We start from the raw sequence: 19,356 nt of genomic DNA, 5'->3' as shown, positions 1-19,356 counted from the left end.
GACGACAACGGAGCAGCGTCGGAGCGGCCACGGAGCGGCGTCGCAGCGGCCACGGAGCAGCGTCGGAGCGGCCACGGAGCAGCGTCGGAGCGACCACGGAGCAGCGTCGGAGCGGCCACGGAGCAACTTCGGAGCAGTCACACAGTGGGAACAAAGTGGATTATGGACAAGCGTGGAAACTCAGACGAAAACGACCGTGCTTCCGAACTGTCAAATATTCACCGCGTGTTTGAGTGCTACAGGGTAAGTATTGTTCATTATTATCACGCCTCCTTTCGCAGAACGTTAATTTACATAGAGAATTTATTTTGATTTCATTTAAACTATACATAGGTCAAGAGTGCAATATAAATAAATAGAGTAAATCTTTATTTAAACATCTTATGCAAAAGATCTCTTAGCTATAAGTTAACTGTAAGTATTTTAAAACATAATAACTAAGCGAACTGCACTCCCACAGACAAACCGAGGAATTGGTTTTGTGGGGTTTTTATTGTAACAAAATTTTCTGTATTTTTTATGAAAAATAAACATTTTACTTACTTACTAAGTACTTACTTACTTTTATTCTTCGTGCCCGTTCAGCGGCGCGGCAGTCGAATGGGAAAAAATCTTACTATATCCATTGTATTAAATTACTTATCGAACTCTTACTTCTTTACCCCACGAGCCATCTCGGGAAGCATATTCATACTAATATTATTCATACATTATAATAACTTAGATATGTTACTTGGATTTAATAACTTTTTAATGTCATTTTGTGAACATTGTACATTAAGTATGGTATTGTATTGTTAGTGCATTTGCCATATAATGTCTATTCTATAAGGAATACCATTTTAGTGCGCCTCTGCTGCAGGGTCCACAGATTTGTTATTTCATGTTCCCGTGGCGTGCTTGAAAAAATAACTTATCTTTCTTTCTTATCTATTTACTTCTGCTTTTGTTCGAAAGTTATATCCGTCTCTATTGCCAATCAAAAGTTGTTGGAATGGACAAGAATCATCTCTGGTTATCCGAATGGGTTTGATTAAAATTAAGTAATAAGTATATTATACTTAAACAATGATATTGATTTCTGTATACACCATCTTATTTTATTTTAAGTTATACCAGTCACTTTCTTACCCACCGAAAAAGAAACGGACAGATAAACGACAGGCATAAATGAAACACGTATTAATTTTAGGCAGAAAAAGCACTTCCAATATTTTATATTGGCCAATAACCCGACATAATCAAGTTGACAGCACACGTCAAACGGGTTGCATATGAGCGAAATGCCTATTTTAATCGCCCGGGTTATTCATTCATATTAAAATTAACAGTTGTCAATAATCCGTCCCTTTCTTTTTCGGTGGATAAGAAAATTACAGGTATAGCTTAAAATTAAATTACCATAAAAAGTTCTTTATTTATTCGCATAAAGATATGTCATATTATTTCATAATTCTATATGGAATACTGATACTTGTCCTAATATTAGTTACACACAATATTAATTTGGCATAATATATTTTATTAAGCATAATAACAAGCATACTATTCTAACGCATAAAATTACTGACGCATAAAGATAGTTAAGCTTAATTTTTATAAGTATAACTACAAAGTATAACTACATTACGCCCAAAATCTGACTCCTGAAAGTAATAAAGACATTATCACACAATTATTAACATTGCTCTAATAAAACATGAAGGCGCTATACATCGTGGGTAGAATGTTGTCATTCTTATATTTCCTAAACTGAGGTAAGTATCACAAGTTATCATCCGCCGAAATATCACACTCAAAAGATTTTGCATTGTGTATCTTCAAGATTTGCGTCAATTCTCTAAAAAGATAAAAATGGAAAACAAAGTAAAAACGTTTGTAACCAAAAGAGGGGCAACCAAATTAAATTTTAACGGGTTTATATTTGAAAAAAATACGCAACGTAATTCAAAATATTACTGGACATGTGAAATGCGGCGTAACGACAATTTCAAATGTAACGCACGGCTCATTACAAATCTGACCGCTGGCCAGCATGAAGTGGTGTCGAAAACAATAAGGACACATAATCATGCACCAAGTGCACCTGGAGAAAAGGTTAGTTTTGGAATTTTCGTTTTTGTAATTACTTTTTGTGTATAAAATAAACATGTTGAAACGTCTACGTAAACGTGTTACGTTGAAAGTCTCTCTTGTCACGTGGGTCAGCTGGAAGAAATCTCTTTGTTTAGAGATAAGCTTGCCTGTACTATCTGTTTTCTTTGTATGTTTCCTGTGTCTGTTTCATTGTGTACAAATAAATAAATAAATAAATGTTGGCGGCTTAGGGGTTGTTTCACCTTCTTATTTTATGTATTTCTGACAAATGCATTATTTTTCTTTGCTCTTGTTCTTCATCCCGAAAAAAATAATTTCAAAAAGTACAGTTGATAATACATGTATTTCGCATCGGAAATTAAAAATAAATACAATAAAAAAGATTAATGATGTGTCCTTCTCATTTTCATGCCAAATAACTGTTAGACGAAAAGACATTCAATATGCTTTAAACATAATGACTAACAAAAGTAGAGGAAAAAATCATTAGCTTAAACAATATTTATCCTTAGTGAAAAAGTATGCCAAAATACAATTATAATAAAAAAACATTATCCCAAAAACAATACCACCATAAAACCAGCCTTTCAACAAAGTGGTTTCTAGCTAAAAATATACCTTGTCATCGCGTGGTCTACCTGAATTAATTAAAAAAAAGCAAACTCTATTGCACACCTTCATTATACTAGTTCCAACACATCCCAACGATATCGAAATTGCCTGTACTTTGTTTTTTATTGGTATCACTCTCAATTTTCCACTTTATCGTGTTAATTAATGGAAATTTGCACTTTGTAATTTTGTGTTTTTGACAGGACCGGCTACAGCAAAGAAATACGGCATCGACTTCACGACGTCAGTCACATACTCGTCCCAGCAGGTAAACAAGCATGATGTGGTACACTTTATAGAATAATATTATTATAATACTCATTCGTTTTACAAAAGCTTCAAGTGGGTGCTTAATAAATTAACAACAACACCAACCACCATAGAAAATCAATACTCGTAATTGCAATAAGTACGTGCTAGCGGCTGCAATTGGCAAGTTGTCTTCAAGCAAAACACCACTACTGCGCTACTTGTATCGCGCGTTCTAAAAATAATAACATTATTGATCCCGATTAACATTAATACGTGATTGATGTAAATCGGAATTAGTCGTTCCTGGTAATCGATGCTCCTTAGCCGGTAAAGACGATAGTTACATTCATGCATGGTATGTGGGAAACGACACGTGACGTGTCTAAAACGGAGTTCGCTCATTATAGTTTAATGCATCAGTCGATGCGCTCAGCGATGCGCTCGTAATAAATTTATTATTAACTATGTGTCACGATTCTTTAGGAATTACCTACTTGTGAATAATAAAATTTCACTTTTTATGTAACATAAGTAAAACTTACTATAATATGCCCAACTCGTGGCCAGATCTTAGAATTGGTCATTTCATGTGTTCGACCATTTCATGAAATGGTCATATTTCAAGAAATAGCTAAGTTAAGTTGACCATATCATTGAAACATTATCGTTAATACAGGCGGTGTCCATGTTATGTGGTGTAATAATAGTAATTCGAATAGTCAATTAATTTATTAGGTTCAAAATTATTGACCTAATCGATATGGAAAATTGTACTATTACGTCGATTCATCGATTATAATATCAATCAAGTTTTAAATATAATCGACCCCAGGGCCACTACCGGTGGATAATGTTACTAATTTTACGATATGATTTTCAAAGTTTAGCCATATCATGAAGTAATCATGCATTTAGTTGCTCATATCGTTAAACGTTTTGTGTTCATTGATCTGGCCTCGACACATCCATCACGCGACGTACTAAATACCCACGTACCCAGCAACATATATCTATGTATTTTAAGTTTTATTTTATTTGTTTAATTTAAAAATAAGATCAGATGTATTTTTATGGTCCGGCTATAATCCGGGCGGACACTGTAGTTGCAACGCGATTGTAATTTTGAATTTCCAAAACAGAAATTGCTATGAAAAATATTCTTAATGAAACGGCTCTTCTTGTAGCAGAGGTACAATTCTTGATTGGACGAGGCAGGTCGATTGTGCAAATATTGCACGACAAGCATCGGCCGGCTGGTCATTAATAATTCTAGCTGGCCCGGTCTGCGCTCCTCGCATATGAATGAGAGATTTCAGATGGTCCGTCAGTCGTGGACACTCATAATTGATCGTATTAATGTCCAAATTTGATGCCGTACAATTATGTGCATTAGTTTTAAACGGTACAATTAGATTAATCTAGCGCGTCGAACCTAGTCTAACTAGCGTTTGAGCCTAAAACTTTCGAATAAAAATTGAATGTATTTTACCGAATTATTAACAAATCTGCAGAAAATTTTCATGTGTAGGTATTTGCGTTTGCGGTGTCATTTGTCAATAATCTTCCAAATCAAATTAGTATATAGGGAAACTCAGTGATTGAACAGCCTAATTTTGCATGTTATAATATCCTAGTATGATGTGTTGTTAGCATTGACGTGCATTAGCGGACGCTCTAGAATAGTCGCTCTGCGACGTGATTGTCGCATAAAGCAAATAGTGCACGCTTTGTGCTGTCCAGGATGATGCTAGGTGGGGGTAGGTTTTAGCCCCCTTTCTCCACTCTCCCATAAAATACGGCCCATTTTGCCTTTAAAAGCTCTCACTCCGACTACAGGATTGCAGATATTTTTTGAAGGAATCGATGTCGATGTCGTCGGCAACTGGTGCGGGTGGCAACTATCGGCGGAGCCCTAAGCGTGCGGGGAGTTTTACGATAGACAAATAGAAAACTGAGAAATTGACGTCGGGTTTCAGTGCGAGCGTTGCGTTGGTAATAATTATGTACGCCTGACGATTTAATTTTATTTTTATACGCGGGTCGAACGAACAAACTAAATTTTCATTGGAAATTGAGAAGTGTATGTGCTATTGATTTTCTGGACTAAGTAATTCATTTCGCTCCAAGTATTACTTATAAGGTGAAGCTGTTGGTAACAAATGCTCTTTGTGAATTGTATATCCTGTGTAATTTCGCCTGGCCGGCCCCTAGTGTCCGGCTAGCTGGCTTATATTCATTCTTGTCCGCCTAGATCTGGCTCTGTGCTGCTAAACACAAATCGATATAGCTAAAGAGAAGTTACAAACCATGAGATCATAACTTTGTGTTACGGTTAATTATTCACGTCGCTATTATTGTTAATAACTACATGTATCAATGTTGGTGACAATAGCGTAAAGTGGGTAGGTCGGTACAGTTCGGTACGTAAGTTGTGACGAAACGAGTTTCTCTGCTAATGGTTGCTAATCTATGATGTATATACTTGTTCATATTCATGCTATCAGTTTGGGAGTTAATAAAATCACGTGTGATATAACTAATTCACACACGTATTAAACGAGCGCTGACCTAAGACTGTCGACGCGTGAAAGCAATGAAATGCAAGTACCTACCTAGATACAACGAGGGACTTTCTTGGCTACGCTCCTGTAAAACAATATAGATGGCGCTGTACAGATTTTTCTTTTTTTAACCTTCTAATTTAATTTGTAACAACACATTTGCATCTATTATCTACGTTTTTGGGTATAAATGATGACCCTTTTTATTACACCCAGGCACAATTACAGTTTTCATCCAATATTAATCTAATCAGGTAATAAGGTAGATAACGGCCTCCGTGGTCCAGTGGTTTGAGCGTTGGGCTCACAATCCTGCGGTCTCGGGTTCAAATCCCGATGGGGACATATCACTAAAAGTCACTTTGTAATCCCAAGTTTGGTTAGGACATTACAGGGTGATCATCTGATTGTCCAAAAGTAAGATGATCCGTGCTTCGGAAGGCACGTTAAGCTGTTGGTCCCGGCTACTATAAATGTAAGTAAGTAGTCGTTACATGAGCCATGTCAGGGGCCTTTGGCGGCTCAATAATAACCCTGACACCAGGGTTGACAAGGCTGGCATTCCTTCTCATAATCCACACGATAAGAAGAAGAATGATGACCCTTTTTTTTACACCCAGGCACAATTACAGTTTCTATTCCATATTTAAATCTACACAGGTAATAAGGTAGCAACATAATTCTATACATAATATGATCCAAATATCAAGCAACAATTACTTTTATTACATTTTATGTTGGAATAATTATGTACCCGAGTAATAAGAAAATAGTTAATTATCACGTAAAAGCTGTACAACGCCATCTATATTGTTTTTAGGGAACGTAGTTTCAAAAATTCCCTCAGTATATATCGACGGGGAAGAAGCAAATACTCCTATCTTACATTTTAGGCAAATCGACTTTTAGGTGTAATTCGTTGCAAAATTTTATTTTACATAGGCTGGCAAAATCATCATATTATGCAGGGTATAGGACAGTAAGTACATATATGCCGCTACAATTGCCATATCCTAACTTTTATAAATTTGTGTTGTAGTGCAAGTACAAAAGTGGGTAATAAAAAAAAACTAAACCGCCTTCAAATGTTTAATAAAAAGTAAGAAACAATATTTTGTTTATTGCAATGTTAGAATTCAAATCTACCGTGGTTATTTTACTTATGACAACGGATTTAACATGCAGTTCTACCGTCTTTCGAAATGCGCTGACTTTAGAATTGTGATTTTTTACTTTTTATTTGTCATATTTTTAGTCGGTTTATTGTTTTAAATTACTTTTTTATTTTTACTTTTTTAGTGTAAACTCGAGCAGGTAACACTAAAAATATGATTACAGTACAGTAATGAAGTACGCACATCATCAAAGAGCAAAGGTTCAGTCTCTGAGCCCAGCGAAATATTTGTAAACAGGGTGAAGTTATGAACCATTAGTTGTCATAATTATAATACTTATTTATGTTTTTGTGTAGGTGTATTTGCCATATAACAGAAACGACATGTAACCAGGAGGTCTTAAGTGCAACCAGTTAATTTATTACTTTGCAAGAAACAGATTGGACTTTTGCAGCTTTTCGTACATTATCAAAACAGTCGAATATAACAAGCCTGTTTAATTTGCGCTCAAACCATCAGCACTTTATACTAGATTCCTAATAATTTCAACATTTACGTCTTACTTTCTGTGGGTTTTATGACCATAACATAATATCTACTAGACCGATTTTGGTGAAACTTGCACTACCTACGCCCAAAGTAGAAAGACACTTAATCCAATAAAAAAATAATTATTGTAATATATACTATTAAATGACCCCTAAGGGCTCCATGTTGCCTACTAAGACAGATAAGCGCTTCCTTCATACAAAAGACATCAACGAGTTCATTGTTATTGTTCCATAATAATGTTTTTTTGACCATAACTTTAAAACTACTAATCCGATTTTGATTAAATTTATACTATTCCCTAAGTTGGCCGAAACTTATTTCAATAAAAAAGATTTATCGCATCACAATTTGTAGTTTTTGAAAAATTCGTGGACAAACATACTCGTACACACATAGCACATAATATACCTAAACCTGCGAAATTTGGATCACGCGTTTATAAGCCCATTACGAATATTCTGAAATTCCAACAATATTAGGAACATATGGGTCAAGTTGATAAACTCCTATTTTTGAAGTCGATTAACATAGTGTCATGTTTTACTTTTACGGTTGGCAGCATTGCTATGAAATACCTATACTTGTACTTACTTGCACTGAAGAAAAGAAATACTAGACTTTGCAAGCATCACTAAGTAACGTAACTGTTTTGTTATTTTTTATCAAAGTTTATTATTTTCGAAACGGGTCACCACCTATCACGTTGGTCTAACAGAAAGCCCGGTAAGATGTGGGTACTTAGTTCATTTATTTATTAACAGTTTCTTGTACACAGAACAGAATTTAAAAAATCAATTAGACTACTACAAGACAGACATATGGCTCAGCTTATTTCTAGTAGAAATCTCTTCCGGCAGAGCGGGAAGGAGATAAACTTAAAACTAAGAGAGGGCAGATAGGCGTGTATGTTAATGTGTGTATATTTTAATGTTGTAAATGTATATGTGTGTCGTAGATTTTACCTAAATAAACTTTTTTATTATTTTTTTTTTGTATCAATAACAAGTTAAATTTAAAAAAATAAAAATAATAGAAATAACGCGTACAATATGTTAACAGCACTTATACTAAGTAACAGATAAACGTAAGTTCACGACTATATCCCAATGAGGGACTTTCCAAGCTACCCCAAAAATAATATAGATGGCGCTGTACAGATTGGGGTCTCATCATCATCATCAGCCCATTAACGCCCCCACTGTTGGGGCACGGGCCTTCCCTATGGATGGATAGGGTGATCGGGCCTTAAACCATCACGCGGGCCCAGTGCGGATTGATGGTTATTAACGACTGCTAATGCAGCCGGGACCAACGGCTTAACGTGCCTTCCGAAGCACGGAGGAGCTCGAGATGATTTTTTTTTGTGGTCACCCATCCTATGACCGGCCTTTGCGAAAGTTGCTTAACTTCAACAATCGCAGACTGAGCGCATTAACCGCTGCGCCACCGAGCTCCTCAATTTGGATTGGGGTCTATCGCAGATGAATTAAGTACCCAGACTGAGTTTTCTGTTGAGACCAACGTGTAAGGTGAGTCGAATCGCCTTCTATAATAGTTACTGAGTTACATAACATACATCCCAAGTAGCAATCAAGAATTGTGATTAAGTCATATATGTCTAAACTTTAGCTAAAGTGAGATTTATCCAAATCAAATAGGACTTATTAGGACTTCATAAATTCATTTCCTTCTTTAATTCTATATAGTTTTCAACAAATCCTACTTTAGATAATTTAGAATACACAAAACCAAGTTAAGTATTCACAAAACTATTTAGTCTTATCTCAGCCTACTGTTAAGTCTACAAGTATTCTTTTACTTTACTCAGATTATTTGAAGGCTCACTTAACACTAAATTGATTTAGTGAAGTATCAGTTTAGTCTTGTAAAGTAAAAATTGATTGCCTAGATATACTTAAGGCAATTTTTATTATTTGTTGCTCCTATACAAGACTGTTTTATTCGTTTTTGACTACAATAAGTAAAACATAAGAAAAGTCTATTCAATGGACGATAAAATCGAAATAGAAGCAAGCAGAAAGATGGATGAAGTCCAAATAATAAAATGATCTGGTGATTTTCGAAGGCAGAATATTAAATACTTACAGAAAATTAACCTGTGATAATGCACATCCCACTGTTTTTGTTAGCGATGCGATATCTTCTTCATTGCCATCATTTTTTTATATCGATTGGTATAACACAATCATTTAATTTTGGCAAAAAAATCGTAAGTTCCTGTTTTTCAAATCCGATCCAGCGTGTGGCGGCCCAGGTACCTACGTCTCGCACAAATCTTCTCAAAAATGACTAAGCTAGTCTAACCTAATCTAAGCGCACGGCAACACTACACTATGAAAAATCGAGTTTTATAGTAAAACCTGCTAAGTTCAAATATAAAATTAGGTACCTATTAGTCTAATAATAAATAAATCCAATCTAAAACATAAATGTGAAATGAGAGCCAAGTTCAATATTATGCAATGCTTTGGTTGTTGACTTCAACGACAAAAGAAGTGAGATCTAAATGGGTGCCAAGTTCAATGGTCAGTCCTGAAATTTATTTATAAGTAACAGTATAACATATCATATCTTCTTATAACATAAATATATTGTAGCCTAAGGTCTGTCTTATTGTAGGTAAGTACATATCCTCGTAACGCGTGGGTCCTTTTAAAAGGATAAATTCAAAACTAAAAGTCGACTTTATAGATATAATACATTTGAATACCTATTAAACTCGTTTAAGATTCACGTTAAGTTAAAAAAAATAAAAAGCCAGTAAAATGGATGTGAGTTGTGTTGTATCGTGGGCGAAAAGCTGACAACCTATCACCGCTAAACACATGTTCCAACTTGCTTACCTACCCTTAAAGTACTTGTCGAATATGGCATCAAGTGGTTTTATGATCACTTAGTGCTCTGCCTACCCCGATATAGGCGTGATTGTATATTATGTTAAGTTAATCCACATACCTACCACAAAAAGACCGGCTGTCATGAGTTTTGATTACTTACTGATTCTTACATCTATAGTTAGGTACAGGCACTAATTAGGTATTTATGTTAAGCGTTCATAATAGAATCTAATAATTAAAAATTTGCCAGTTTATTATTTTTTCCTTTATATTCATCTAATTACCTATCTTACCAAATACCAAATTTTAACTCTCTAGGATCATCTGGAACTGGGTTAGACTTTTGATTTATAGGTCAGTCAGTCAGTCAGTCAGTCAATGATAAAAATGAGGATTTTTGTACATTAATATCTAAATAACCGTTTGAGATAAGCTTATGAAATTTAGAACACTTATATGTATCTCACAAGTCTCAATATATGAGCCAAATTTACGATACGATACGATACGATTTGATACGTTTATGTAAAATAGTTTTTGATTTATGAGGGGGTCAAAAGTGGCTGCAAATGGTTCGTGTAATATTATTACACACGGTGCGGCTCGCCAGTTCTATTTCTTGAACTTGGCTTGATACGCTACCGCGTGTCTAGATACTTTTCTTTCTTCTTTCATTCTTTCTTTTAATAATTTTAAAAATGTACCTATTTTTAACTAAGCTTTATTCACAATCATAAACAAAACATATCTATTTTAAGTTTTGTGTATGGTTAAATGCATTTAAAGTGGGCATTTGATTCGATTCCTTTATTTTTTTAGCTTGATAAAGTCATCGGGAGTTACATAGATGATTCTGGCCTTTTTTAACAATAATGTTTTTGGTGGGCTTAGAAACTACCGCGCACACACACGACGTTAATCAAATTGCAAGGGTTCTTCGTATATACAATATTCAACGGATACTCGTAAATTTTTACAATAATCACATTGTTTCCGTTGGCAATTAGAAGCGCGGTGATCGTACCTACTTTGCGTCAGCGAACCATGTAGGTACCTATGAGAATGTATGCGCGGAGACTCATTAGCAAATTGAGTTTATGTTTGTTAGTTCCAATTGCGATAAATATTAAATAATTAAGTAAATCACATTCCTATCCAAGCAAGAACTCAGCATAACAATATTTTTTATCTTCCACGAGTCGAAAAACTTACCTCTCAAACAAACATACTTTCCATAGGTTTTAAAAGCTTGTTCGATTTTAATTGTTACTTGTTACATAGATGATTCTGGCACAAAATAAACAAACATGATTTTACGACATTACTTTACTAAATCAAAATAGAGGATCACTTTAGACATAAGAGTTTTAAGTAGGAATTCACTAAATACTTTTTGTCTTAAGTTGGTATACTCCTAGACAATTGAAGTAAAATTTATCTTAACTAGTACTTGATGAAGTGCAACTTGACTTTACTTTTCTAAACTGATTCTTACGAAATCAATTGTTTCTAAAGTCTTACTTCATTTAGAAAAATATTACTTAACGCCATTTTGCACTTACAGGAAGAAAACATGTAATATTTTTTTGACAATATTATCGTCAAAAACTGAAGTAAATTAATATATATCTCTGTTGTAGTAACAATTACTGCGTTCAGCTGTCACATATTAATACAAAATGAATTTCTCTATACTATATGTCACCATTTTTTTTATTTGCTGAATAATCAATCCAAATTTTATTATTATTTTTCTGGTATATTAAAGGCCCTTCTGTTTTTTAACACTTTCTATCGATTTTACACGAGAAACAATCATGCGTTTATAATTTCCTGTATGTGAAACGGCAGAATAACCTTTTGTTAAAACAACTTAACAAATATTTTAGACGCCATTTTCTTACAGACTTCATTTCTTGTGTTAATGTAAATGTTCGCCATTATATTCTAAAATAAAGACGCGTGAAGTAAAAATCGTTTTAGTATGACCTGAAGTTTTACTTCGTTAAGTTACAATTGACTCAGTGCAATTCAATCCTATAGTCTTAACTAAGTATTGTAGATATCTTCAAGTATACATTTTTGGTATTAAGTGATACTACAAGAATTCTAAGTTTAGAATACGCAAGAACATTGTCTAAAGTAGGGTTTAAGTCTGACTTAACGTTGTCTTAAGTCTGTCTTGTATAAGAGTTAAAGTATGTGCCCACTTTTACTAAACTGTATCTTCAAGACATCTTGAGGGATATCTTGGAGACATATAAGACTTATCCAAGACAAGGGCTTGATTTAGTCTACTTGCCTTCAAGATATCTACAATTCTCTTTTAAGACAATCGGTTGCTACTTGGGATGGTGTTAGTGACATCGTAACGATAACTTTCAGGGATGATTTAGACCATTATTCTGAGCAGTTATCAAATGGAATTAATTATTTTCAGTTCCATAACAAATACCCCGTTTTATACAGACACGTGCAACTGTGTGTGTGACGTCTGAGGACTGCCGATTACATTACCTAATATTTTAACCGTTATTACTTACTTAGGTATGTAATACCACTTACGAAAGATGCTTTTATAATAATCAGTTAATATTTATTTATTTCTTTACCACACAAATCACAAACAAGTAATTTTGAACAATGATAATATTAACAATTTACATATAAATAATTACACTTAAAAATCAATTGAATTAACATTATTTTTACATTACACTTAGCCTAGGTTCAAGTTTATTGCAAATTATTAGCATGTTTTGATGCCGCGCAGGCGTACCCAGCGATCAAATTTTCGAATCAGACGCAAAATGATCGGCGTCCAATTTCAAAATTCGAACATATAAACTAAACTGATAAAAGATAAAAACAACGGCCCGCGCGCTGCCTTCACGGTTCAAGTCTAAACTATGTTTGGTAGGGGGTCGAGGTAAACCTAGCTCAGACGCTGGTTGGGGGAGGCGTGTTCCTGTTCTATACGTAGTATTATTCCTTATTCTATGTCCATACTTTTGCGACGGAAAATTCCACTTAATATCTCTCATACTCAGAATCATGGTCTGAATCATCAGATTCAGATTCTTTATTTGCATTGAACATAGGTACATAAAATTGGTGTTACAGGTTTATGTTACAGTTAGTTCTCTATGTTCCACCTACAAATAGGTATACAAATATTTAAATAATGTTTATAATTAAATGTAAAAGACATAATTATGGAAATTAAAGAAAAAAATAGTCATTTGACATTAGATACTTACATAGCAAACTTCAGTAATAATTAGGTATTCGTGAATTCTCTTATATCATATATACATTTATCCAATAATAATAACTTTAAATTTTTTTTTAATTTCTCGTATTGCAACATTCTTATTTCTTTCGGTATTTTGTTGTATATAATTGGAGCCATACATATAACACTATTGCGCATGAGAGCTGTGTGAGCACGTGGTACTTGAACAACGTCTTCGTCACGTCTACTGCGCCTTACTGTCTCACACAGTCTTGGAAACAATTCGGGATTAGCTTTCACAAATAGAGCTATTTCTAGTATGTATATAGATGGGCATGTTAGTATATTACATTTTTTAAAGTATGGTCTGCAACTTTCATCTGACGGTATACCAAACATGGATCGTATGCATCCCTCGCGGTATTCGTTACGATGTCACTAACACCCATTATGTAGGTAGGCTATCTGTAAGTACTTGTACGGGGTTTAAGTAACGAATACTGAGGGGTATGAATCAGTTCATTATTCTGAGTTAATACAAAGTGGAACTTTCCATCGCAAAAGTAAATAATTGAAAATAATGTAAAAAAACAACCTTGAATATTGCAACGGAAAACTCCACTTGATATTAACTCAGAATCATGACCTGAATCATCCCCCTCAGTATTCGGTACGATATCACTAACACCCTGTATATGAATCAAAATTAGCATTGTTTTCTTCAATCGACCGGACCAAATTGAAGTTTAATCTATGTTATTTTTGTATACTTTAACCATAATGATAATTATATTAGTCTGTTCCACTTATTATTTTGCTTCGCAAACAAAGCATTACGCTAAGATAATTCTGTACAATAAAATGTTTCTAGTTATCATTAAATTGTTTACGACCTTTATATTGCGTACATAAATTAAAACATTGTACATATATCAAAACAACAAAATCGTTTATTTTATGGCGATCATAAAGTTTGCAGAAGCGCGTTGCTTGTGTGGTCGACTGTACGTGCGTATCTATAATTTTACTTACAATAAACAATTAAAAATAGTGCACAATTGAATTACCTAGCGAGTTTTCCACGTATTTATAATAGCTAGGTTCTCGTATTACTACACGCGTAATAACACGAAACCATAGGATGCAAATAATGTACAGTTATTCTTTAGACATGTCCGCCTAGCATAATTATTATTCGTCAACACCACGCTACTGATCAGCTTCCTTGAGAATTAGCGTGATACTGAGACCCTGTTGGGGCGAGGAGTGGCTGTTATTAATATACACCCCTGCCTACCCCGTTGGGGATACAGGCGTGATGCTGTGTTATGTTGTCTCAATTGTTTGAATTTATGTATTTCATCTGTGGTTGGTCGAATAAGTATCAGTAAATAGGTAAATAAGTAGGTAAGTTTAACTTTTTTGGTATAGTTTGAAACGAACGAAGTTGATAAAATAAGTGTGCAAAAAACATATGATGACCAGGGGGGTTAAAATGGCCACATCGAAGAAATTCATCTAAGAAAGGAATATTGCAATTTGACATTTGCGCATATAAAAGTAAGTGCGCAATGCAAACAAATGTCTGAAAATGATGAATTGCTTCGATGTGGCCATTTTAACCCCTCAGATCTGACCTCTTTGGCTGCACTGTTACCATACCCTTCAAAGACGTGCAAGTTTTTATTAAAAAGCTCTAATAAAACTCAATTGTATCCTGTAGCCAATATTATTTCGTAATAACAAAGTAGGCCACGAATATAAAAATATAAGTAAGTATACTTATTCGATTAACAAATTACTTGGCTCGATATATATCTCGTGTAGGATGTACTGAAACGAACATTTAATTGGTAATTTTAATATTCCTCCGCACCACCGGGAGATCGCCTTTAAACTTGATCGAAGGTGCATTAATTTATTAACCAATAAACATAATTAAAATTATTACGCACACACCGCTCATCTTGCAACCATGTGCGTTTACTAGTATATATTTTGTTACTTCCACTTGCTATAAACATGTTTATACTTTACCTAAACATTCAGTGTTCACTAAAATCTTAGACTCATTCTTTTCTGTACAAAATAAAAATTGATAGTCATTCTGTTCAGTAATTATCCAGGGAGGTGGCGAGGGTGAGGCGCGGGCCAGGAGGGGTGTATTGCGAAGTGAAAGCGAAGCAATAGTGGTAGGTGGCGCCCTCAGCGATTTATTGTTTTTAATAATAACGTGAGCCCGTCACAAAGAGAACAAAAGTCGACAGTCGAGCGGCGCGCGCGGCGCCACCGAGCCACGCGATTTACTGAGCACACCTTTTTATTCGTACTCGATACTATAATAATCATCTCTCAAATTAACTTAGATATGCTTGTATTTACAATGTTTTAGTAACACGAACAATTAAAGATGTAAGTACCCAAAACAAGCTAAGTAGTTATTCAGATTATTAAAGTAAAAAATATTCGAACGCACTGCATTCCCTTGCTTGTACGTAATCTTCAAAATGCAAATGCAATCTAACACGTGTAACGTAATTGTAGGCTAGTGGTAGATCTTCCAATCAACATAAAATAGGTCGAGGTAGCGACTTTGGTTTTAGTGTAACTATTGTTAAATATACACTTAAAATAAGACAAAAACAACTAGCTTTGCTTTCAGAGTTTAGGAAAAAATGAGACTGCGGTGAGATCTATCAAATTTAAACTAAGCGGTAGTTTGATAAGCTTTAGTGAGAGTAGTTTAATTAATGATAAGTTTTTGTACATTTGTCGTAGATGGTATTCGTTACTTGGCTGTGCAAATGGGGAACGCTTCGAGCTCTAACCGGGTAAAGGACGAAGGCGCGCGACGATGTCTTGTCCACGCGGGCGTGGCGCGCACATCGCGGGCCGCTCGAGTCCCACTGGAGCGGTGGTCCGCGGTTGCAATATTAACATTCGTACATTTCATCACACACACAGATTTTTTACAATCCCTTACCGTTGAAAATCTCATATTGATATTGATTTTTTAATTGAAAAAGTCAACGTTCGTGTTCTTAGCATATTATATGAAAAATTCAAGGATATAGCTAAATGACCTTTCGCAGAGGAAATACTGCAAAAACTGTATTTATAGCATGGTCATCACATTTATACTTACTTATTTCCATTCTTAAGCCCTTAAGATCAACTTAATTGCTTTACGTATTTTTATTATGAAAACTAGTGAAAAGTTACTACTAAAAATAATGAAAAAAATCTCGTTAGTCATTATAATAGCGCGGAATATATGACGCCATTGAAATTGCTAGACCGATCGAGTGCAAAAAATACTCTCAACAAAATATAGCGACGGAGTTCTTACTAGCAACTACTTAACCCATTTAGCAAATGACTCGCAGAAATATGATTACAGATTTTTTTTCTCTTCAAAGCGACATTGTTTTCCTTAAAGAAAAAAAAGGAAAATGGCGGATTTGTGGCGTTGTTGTGCCATCCAGTAATTGAATTATATCATCGATTTTCCATTAAAATGGTTTATGGAATGAAATGTAAAAGTCTAGGAGGGGCAACTGCTCCTCTTTCTTATGATTGAGGTCGACGTACACTGGAATGAAATTAAATATAAAGAAGTATATTCGTGGTCTTGACTTGCTCATTAATCTTTTTTGTAGTAAGTAATTGACTCCGTTTGTTTATTTAGCTCAGCTAATGAGTCTGTATTATAGTGGAATGCAGGTAATTTGTAGGACATTCGAAGCTCAAATGTAGTGGAGTGTGAAAAAAAAACTATTGCTTGATTAAATAAAGATTACTTACCGAACATTTCAATTAAGAGAACGTCGTCTAACTGCCAGTGCCGAGCTGGTCGGTACCGACGCGTCGAGCCAATATGAAAAAGGGAAACGTGAAAATTTGATAATTTCCGTCTTTTAACACACGTCCCGTGATTTCAATTATCATCTTGCGTACGTGAAAAGCTTTCAAAAAGTGATATACGAAATCTCTTATATTTGGTGGTGGCGGTGTGGACATGAGGATGTCGTCCCCTTTCCAATTACCCGCATGTCATATCACCACTTGTACAATTCCCGAAAGATGGACGTTCCATATACTCCGTTGCGTATACACACCGCAGACTAAATTTACAGAACGCGTTTTGTTTCCTTGATTGAAACATGTTGTTTCCCTATGAAACCCTGTGATTAGAAGTACCTAGATGCGTTTAAGTAAATAACTTACCGACAACGCTTTGTGATTTACAAGCCTTGTAATATGGCAAATAACATTTACAACGTTTAATGTATTTTTATTTGTCTCTGTAATAATAGTAAGTATAATGATAATGATGCACAAACTCTACCTAAACTCAAAAAAATTACGTGTATTTCTAAAAGCCAGACTTTAATTAAACTTGACTGGACATTGATATTCCGAATATGTCATTAAGTTTGCATTTGAAGGCAATAAAACATTATCTGTTCGTGTATCTTCAGTTTATTATGGGGGCACGGCTGCGTCCTGACGTGCAATCATTTAGTACCTTGTCACTGTAAATTTAACCAATTTTACTTTGAAGCGCGTTTAGGTAACGTCTGACGGCTCACTGCGACAAGGTTTCACGGATTGGCTGTAATTTTTTAAGCTTTCATCGCCTGTTTGTTTTGTTATTATTTTGTTGTTTGTCAGTTCCGTCGATTAACGGCTTGCACCGTTTATCTTGATTGCCGAAGGGTCGAAATCCTGAAAACGTAAATTTGAATGTATCTAACCTTTTTCTTTGTTGTATAGGAAGGAAGTTACTTTTGTACAGTTCGATCAGCTGAGTAATTAATATAAACGTGAAACTTTGCATAGATTTTTTGTGATTTTATTAGTTTTAGTTCAACCGAGATGGAATGTTTACTTTGGAGGAGTAGGTATCGTAAACTAGTTGAGTTTCTCATTGAAGAAATCCTTTTGTGTCGGGGTGGTGAAATTGATTTTATGAAATAAAACAGCAGCGATTTGTTCTTGTGTTGTATTGTGAGAAGAAAGAGCAGAAGCTCCGCGAATGAACATAATCATAAAAGTGTTTCCATATTTAAAAATCTTAAATATATTTATATGTTTTCAATATAACTCCCAACAAGGCAAAAGATAATGCTTCGATAATGGACTGGTAGTATATAATTGATAGGTAACTGATTCAAATGTGTGCGATAACTTTTGCATTTGTCAGTGCTATGAAAAATAGTTTGAACTATCTATTACAATTACACATTCAACTTATTATTTATAATATTATCTATTTATAATTTTAGTTTAAGTAGGTTAAGTTTAGAAGATAAGTAGTTTTAGTTTATGTAGCTTAAGTTTTGAAGGTAAGTACAATGATGTAAGTATGGTTTACTACCCCCTCCGGTTGATTGAGGGGAGGCCTGTGCCCAGCAGTGGGACGTATATAGACAGTTTATGTATGTATATGGTTTACTAGTATGTAAGTTACTGTAATTTTACAATAAATATAACTAAAATATTTTTTTGTTTTTCACTTAAGGCTTTTGTTGCAAAACACACATAGACAATTATGTAAGCCTTTGTTGTAATGACACTTCGAACACGCGATTGTTTAACAAGAATAGGCCCAGCAAAGTCCATCCCGACCATTTCAAATGTTCGACTAGTAGTTACCCTATCCGCAGGGAGTGAACCCATCAGCTGTTTGGCTGTTTCAGCCTTGAAACGAAAGCATGTTGTACATTTCTATATTACACTCTTAATTAAGCGTAAAGCATTGACAATCCAATAACGTCGGTTTAAACTAGACAAAATTATTTTTTGACTTGCGTGAAAAAGCTTATTATGTTCATTTTCAATTATCATAAGAGTAATTAGAGATTGCCTAGGTAATGTAATTTGATGCATATGGTTATATGACAAACCAGAATGTTGCAGTCTACCTCCTACCCGGAGAAGACCGTGAGCATCTATAAACGGGTTAAGCCCTCTTAAAGAAGGTTGTACCTACATATTGTTTTGCAAAGCATTTAAATCTTTAGAAAAATACTTGAGCTGTTCGTGATTTATAAGCAAAGAAAATGCATTGT

General features: G+C 34.6%; 1 protein-coding gene across 1 annotated transcript in view; it reads left to right on the top strand.

Moving 5' to 3' along the window:
- The first annotated feature begins 1,863 nt into the window (after positions 1–1,863).
- Positions 1,864–19,356, top strand: part of LOC126379900 (protein bric-a-brac 1-like) — a 190,322-nt gene continuing 172,829 nt past the window's right edge. The window contains exons 1-2 of the mRNA XM_050028890.1: positions 1,864–2,097; positions 2,913–2,977. Of these exons, the coding sequence (XP_049884847.1) occupies positions 1,972–2,097; positions 2,913–2,977 (191 nt within the window). The 5' untranslated portion in view covers positions 1,864–1,971. The remainder of the gene's footprint in view (positions 2,098–2,912; positions 2,978–19,356) is intronic.

The sequence above is a fragment of the Pectinophora gossypiella genome, chromosome Z (assembly GCF_024362695.1).
Source record: "Pectinophora gossypiella chromosome Z, ilPecGoss1.1, whole genome shotgun sequence".
Lineage (NCBI taxonomy): Eukaryota > Metazoa > Arthropoda > Insecta > Lepidoptera > Gelechiidae > Pectinophora > Pectinophora gossypiella.
This window is presented reverse-complemented; position numbering and strand designations above follow the sequence as displayed.